We start from the raw sequence: 6,687 nt of genomic DNA, 5'->3' as shown, positions 1-6,687 counted from the left end.
AACACGATAAAATCCTGTCATTTTCCTTTAAACAGAAAACGAACTGCTGGTGGAAAATCCGAGAGGAAAACTCAAACCTTTTAGTAGTGTTCTTGTTCTCGCATCGTTGAGTTGTTTCTCTTCCTCGGTGTGTGAGTGTTATATGCGTTGCTGCTTGTGTTATCAGAAGAGCCTGATAAGAGGAACCTGTCGGTTCGCTGTTGCTTTCCAAGAGTTTTTGTTGAACGGAGAGCAGCAGGTGAAAAAGTCGGCGTTCTTTCACCCAAAGGGTTATTTAGCATCGTAAAAATCTACGGAATTGATGCAAAAGGAAGGAAGCTAAATTTTCAGTGAGCATTTAAAGTTGCAAAAGCGAATCGGTGTGTCAAAAAATAAGCAAAAATGAGTGCCAGTGTATCGTCATTATCACGAATGTCCACATTAGTGTTCCAGCAGTGCACCTGGAATTCATCTTTGATAGTAGTTCCTAATGTATTATCGTTGATAAAGTGTAGGGGAGCCTCTCAATACTGTTCATCACTGCCGAGGAAGAACGGCTGCACCGTGGCTCACAGCAGCAGGAGTAGCAGTCGAAACACTTGTAGGAGTAAAATTATCAGTCTCAACAGCATCAACTGTCATAGAGGCCGCCCGCTCATTTTCGTGGGAGTAAAAGGAAGTCGGTGTTACACACAGGCTGCTTCGACGCTTACGCGCGAGCAGCTCCACGATCTGGTCTACCGCCTCAACGAAGATGAAAGGGAATTGCTGATGAACACGCTCAAACAGTTTGAATCGAACAAGCAGAAGGCCCAATTTGAAGGTGAAATTTCTGGTTCCTCCCTCTGCTGCTTTCCACACGTCTCTCCCAAATGCTTCCTCACGGGACTGTTGCTGTAGTTGGTTCCCCACTTTGCTCTCATCTATCTATCTGTGAGATATAACTTCTGTTGGAACAAGATGAGATTTGAAAGGTTTCGCGATGTTTCGGAACTCTGACGTTCTTCTCCTTTTTATTAGCAATGGTTGATTTAGCCATTGATTATATTCGCATAAAATGGATAGATATGTCTTTTATCACGTTCAATCCAATCTTATGTCGAATCACGTTTCCTTGGCACATAGCTACGTTCAGTTTTTGCCGCAATGAGATAGCAAAGATAACCTCGAATCATCTGGTACAATGCTTCAGTTTATTACAGCCTACACCAGATCATACTAGACTGATTCAGTTTTAGGGGGAACATTTTGTGCGTGTATTATAGTTTACTCATGCCACGGTTCTGTTCAACAAAACAAAAATTTTATTCCTTCTTCCTGCCTGTTTCTTGTCTTCTATCTTTCAACGCGAGCAAGCAACGGTTTTACTTCAGACTGAAGACAAAATATACAGAGAGTTGCTTTGCATAAACAAGGATAGTACACAAGTTACAGAAATAAATCAAGCATAAATAATATCGAATGTTGGTGTATTCATTGCCTATAGACAACAATGGGACTCAAATCAGTTTTTTCATTTAGCTTGCGAAGGATGTACAGTAATTGAACCAAGATTTGCAAAACTTTTGCTAATTGTAATGATTAAATAAAATGCATTGTCACTGGTGATGAAATTGATTGAATTGATCTAAATATGGTTTACTTTGAGTAGTGAGAAATTCAAGGCAGCTTTAAAATTTTGTATGACGCCGCGTTACCTACGAAGCATTCTGTTTGCATGTAGCAAAACTTGTCCGTTGCAGCACGTAGTTTCAAAGTCACGTGAATATTCCTAATTAGTTTCCCGTTTGGAAATCATGAAACTCATATAAATGTCAACACATAGCTTCAATAGAACAATTCCCCTATTTAGTTTTGGTTGTAGTATGCAACCCCAACTGTGCAGTGGTTAAAACGCAGAGCATCGACTAAAAATAGTATCAGCGAATGTTTGGATTAATTTAATATACCTACCTATCCCTATCCGTGACGAGAATAGTTTGCTTTGTTAGTGTAAAGCGGATGACTTTGTACATTAGTGGTTATATCCACGAGCAGAATTGTCGGCTTGTATTGATTTGTTTACAGTTCGCTACGTGGTTGGTACGTGTAGGTTGTACGATGATGCATTCGAATGCCTAGAAACGAAAACAGTACGAAATATTCAGGTCGAAATGACGTAATGTTTTATTGTAAATTTGGTTATGTTTACAATTGATACTGAACAAAATCAAATTATTCAAAATAGCTAATTCAATCCGAAACATCGCAAAACCGAAGTTCCATGCCTGTTTCCATAAAGTTCTATTTTTTGATGTGCGATCCAAGCTTCCCCTACTTGCTTATATGTTTTGTTTCATAATTCCAGCAGTTAAAACGTTGATGTACCTACACTCTATCCCTCAATATATTGTATATCGTTATCAGACTCAACCACAGATTACACATCTTCCACTCACTGTATTCTTCCGTTATACGCATATTTGTCCCATATTCCAAGGAATTCCCCATGTGCATGTGCCAATTATGCGTAGATCGGCAGAATATAATTTGCACGTTCAGCTATCTCTCAGTCTCTATCGAACGTACTTGGCTTTCTACAATAGTATCTATCCATCAGTCTTGCGTTGTCCATAGGACGGTTTTATCATCTCTTGAGAATTTCAGCCCACTTTGCGAAATCTTCTATTCAGCGAATTTTTATATTGATCTTATTCTATAGTCAGCTAAGTTATGTCACGAATTTGACTTCCGATATCGACCACACCATTGCCATTTAAATTGAAGACACTGTAATGCAACAAATAGTTTTCATTGTGATTAAATCTATATCTGATACGGGAATATTATACGATCACTTTAATTAGGTGCAGTGGAATTAGTCGCATATTATCCTTGGCAACAATCTGTCCTGATTGCTGTTCAAAGCACCGGGTCTAATTATGTGGATTGCTTTATGATTGTACTTCACGGCGACGGATAGGGTTACAAAGATAGCAGGTCAGGGATATATCAACGAGTTTTCATTATGCACAGTTTTCTTTCCAAATTAGCCATTAAAATAATTCAAATTGTATTGTGGCAAAACCAACCCTCGATGCTATGTAACCTTTTGATAGTAGATGAATTTCATTTCAAAATAAACGTCGATTATAGGTCAAAAATCGTCGATTTAAAAAAACTGCAGTTTTTGGCTTCTGCAACCCTACAATGTTAACCCTTAAATGCATACTGTTGCCATTTTGCAACATACCGAATTCCGTGATATGTAACGCCTTACAAAACGGTATAATATATCGCATTCATCCAGAAAAATGAGTTTCATGCGCTTAAGGGTCAATATAATATTCAAAAAGCTATGGTTTTCTTCGTTTATTGTTATTAATTATTATTTATAATTATTTTTCGGCCCATTTCTCTACGATAGACATATAAAATATGGAGTTGTTTTCACTTTTCAATAAAGAGATAATAATCTTCAAATTAAGCCAATTTGAATAGATATTTTTTTCGACAGTTTTCAATGTAAAAATCTTTCTACTTATATTTTAATAAAGAAAAATATAAAAAAAACAATTTGGAATATAATTTTTGGAGTGAGCTCTTGCAGCACTAAGATGTTACACGTATTATGTATTCGACACTCGACTCGAAAGAATACAACATGTCGTAACAAGTTTGTTTGTGATTTACGAGTCAACCAAAGGCGTCAAACTCTGACCAGTAGCTACACATAATATAGTCAAGACGCATGTGCCTGACAAAGCCTACTGAGAAACTCACTCAATTATATAAAATTCAAAAAAAAAACAAGTGAACTTGAACTTTTGACTGGTAGTGTGCTAGTTATAGCCAATCGAACAATTTTAGCTTGAAAATATTTTTCAAAAAGACCAACCCTTGAAAAAACTAGGGTGAGGTGGGCATAGCGTAGTTGTTAAACCGATTGCCTTGTACGCATTTTATTTGGGTTCGATTCCCAACCGCGCACAGAGTGCTACAGATTTTTCCCACCTGAAAAAAGGGCGAATGGCAATAAGGTTAAAACTTCTATAATCGAAATAAATAAAAAAAGGAATAACAATAGTAGCCTGAAAATTGTTAAATACTCTGGTTTGGAAATCTGTTTCTAAGCAACTATTATTACTTTTATTAACAGTATTCCGACTTCGTCTCAGGGGTCTTACACATATGACGTAGCCTTTTTTCGGTGATTTTCGACCACTCCCACCCCCCTCGTAACATTTTGTCACAAAATTCCAACCTCCCCCTTTTAAATAACGTAGCAGCTACCATCATCCCCCTGCAACGCGGCCGGAATAAAAAAAAATGTTTTACAATTCTTTCAAATACATGTTCCTACAAAATGTTTGACGGTTTTTATCAACATTTTCTTCATAACAACAAATTGCGTACAAAATACCCTCTCGCAGGCAGTGTTGCTAAAAGAGCGAGAAGCCAACACATCCTCCTCGTTCGCCAGCGAGCGCGAGACTCACACTGTATGCTCCCTACTGCTGTACACACGTATTCGAAGAACTCTCAAATATGTGACAGTCAGCACGAGCGGCAATTACGTTTGATTCATGTGAGTTATCTGCCTTCGCTATAAGCTCGTGTGTCACTCGCACTCTTGTCGGCTCGCTAGATATCAGCTCCAACGAAGAGTGGGTTCCCATGATGGGACTCCTCAGCTGCGAGTTTTTGCTGCATGCCACCCACTCCCGTGTGCTAAGCACTCTTTACAGCTCTGAAGATGTTTATTAGAACAGCACGTATACACTCTTTTAGCAACTGGGAGCGCTCGTAAAGGAGCGAAGGGATCAGGTACGGCATTCTGATGAAATCCTAAAACAGCGCAAGCAAAAGCTAACTAAACTAACAGTGCGCGCGTTCGCATTAAATTGTCATTGCATACATACGTTATCTGTCTATACAAATTTATGCCGGTCGTATTTAAAGAACAAATTAAATATATTGTTTTTCATATTTTTTTAAAAATATGTAATCAAATTATAAGTGCGGTGTCTTAAATAAAACTTGTCTTTTAAGGGGCGTCTACTATAAAGTGCTCAAACTGAAAGTAATTTTGTTATACGATTTTGATGGCAAAGTGACAATGGACCTCTCGTTAAGGTTTATGTATGCATTCATTATGCATGAAAAAATTTCAGTCAGGCAAAGCCACACATACGAGCTTTCGAAGAGTAGATGTTGAACCCTTACCATGTCGAGGAGTGCCGCGGCGGACATGATAACTCTTGATACAATTGTCTGAAATAGGAAATTCAGTAAAAAAAATTAAAACATAGACTTGTAGTTACTCGATGAACCAAAAAAATATAGAACAGTTGGAATTTCGGGAAATGGCATAAGATAAACCGAAAAATAAAATTCGTTCACTTTTCTTCAAAATAACGAAGAAGATTTTTGTATTCCATTTTCCCTTAGTTCATCGACTGACTACACATATTATGCATTCGCATAAAAACTGTTGTTTGCGTCAAGAAGAATCAGTATTACCGAAAACAATGTTGTTCAGTCATGTTCAAATCTCCATTAGCACAAATTTATAAAATTTTCTATATATTTGTTGAAATGATCTAAATCCAAGATTATGTCTATGAATAAGAGAAGCAAGTGAATCACGATAGTAGGAATTAGTTCAGAGGTATTTCGTTTCTTTAGTCATTTTGATTTTCATTTAAATTCAGCATCTTCAAAATTTTCATTTTCAAAATTCCACCAAGACGCTCAAAGAGAAACGATTTTCATTTAAAGTTTGATTTTATTAATTACCTTAACTATTCTTTACAATTTGACTATTGATTCGATAATTTATCATCCCACATCCATGCTTTTCGTCAAATTTAAATATTGAATCATCCTTTATACTATTCAATTACCATTGAAAATAACTTTTTTATACTTAATTCGGCAAATCAACCCATTCGGGAAAATACCAGTCGGCAAAACAAACCCGGACCCTAGTTAATTCGTTATCTGGGAAAAACCAGCGTGAGAAGTTGACGAGCAAGTAAAAATTACTATTTCAATACTAGTATTGCTTGTGGCACAAAAACTCGACTCGAACCGTATTACGCACTTAACATTCTACTAATAAATTTATCTCATAGACTGGTTAGTTCGGCTGGCCTGTCTATGAGAGTATCATCTCTATAACTTCAAATACATGTGTTTTGGCAGCTCGCAGTTTTCAGTAGCAGCTTTATTACTCACACTTTTAAAGTGCAGCGTTCAGCTTAGTGGAAAGTGCGCAAAATCATTCACTGGAGATTTCTTCTAACATAGTCTACTGGCTGTATCAATTTAGGACTGTGAACGAATGCTTTAGAGTATATAACGCACGCTGTACTTTTCTTACAGCTGATAGATTTGCTCTGAGTCCGTCGTAATTTGGAGGACAGATAGCTTATGTCACGAAATTTTCAACAAATTAAGTGCTTATGTTTAGAAATTCACTTTATGACGGTAGTCGATCTCCTACATACATATTCTCTAGAAGCCAATGTTTGTTAATGGATTTGAATTTTTGTAGTGAACCGCATTAAATGCGTTTATCTCGAAACCATGTATTTAATCCGAATATCAAGCACAGGTCTTGATCCGATTCATTTAATGCAAAATGTACAAGGAATGGTCATAGATGTATACTACCCATGATATTTGTTTACCAATTTTTGTTAATTAAAGGGATCGATCTGGCAA

General features: G+C 37.0%; 1 protein-coding gene across 3 annotated transcripts in view; it reads left to right on the top strand.

Annotated features, from left to right (window-relative positions):
• Window positions 1-10: 10 nt before the first annotated feature.
• LOC131678456 (transmembrane protein 65) overlaps window positions 11-6,687 on the top strand; it is a 72,203-nt gene continuing 65,526 nt past the window's right edge. The window contains exon 1 of one of the 3 annotated variants that reach the window (XM_058958628.1): window positions 11-802. In XM_058958628.1, coding sequence (XP_058814611.1) covers window positions 382-802 — 421 coding nt within the window. In that variant the 5' untranslated portion in view covers window positions 11-381. The remainder of the gene's footprint in view (window positions 803-6,687) is intronic. The other 2 variants (XM_058958627.1, XM_058958629.1) reach the window with 2 other exon arrangements.

This window comes from Topomyia yanbarensis, chromosome 2 (genome assembly GCF_030247195.1).
Source record: "Topomyia yanbarensis strain Yona2022 chromosome 2, ASM3024719v1, whole genome shotgun sequence".
Lineage (NCBI taxonomy): Eukaryota > Metazoa > Arthropoda > Insecta > Diptera > Culicidae > Topomyia > Topomyia yanbarensis.
The sequence above is the reverse complement of the archived record's forward strand: the minus strand, read 5'-3'. Positions and strand labels throughout refer to the sequence as shown.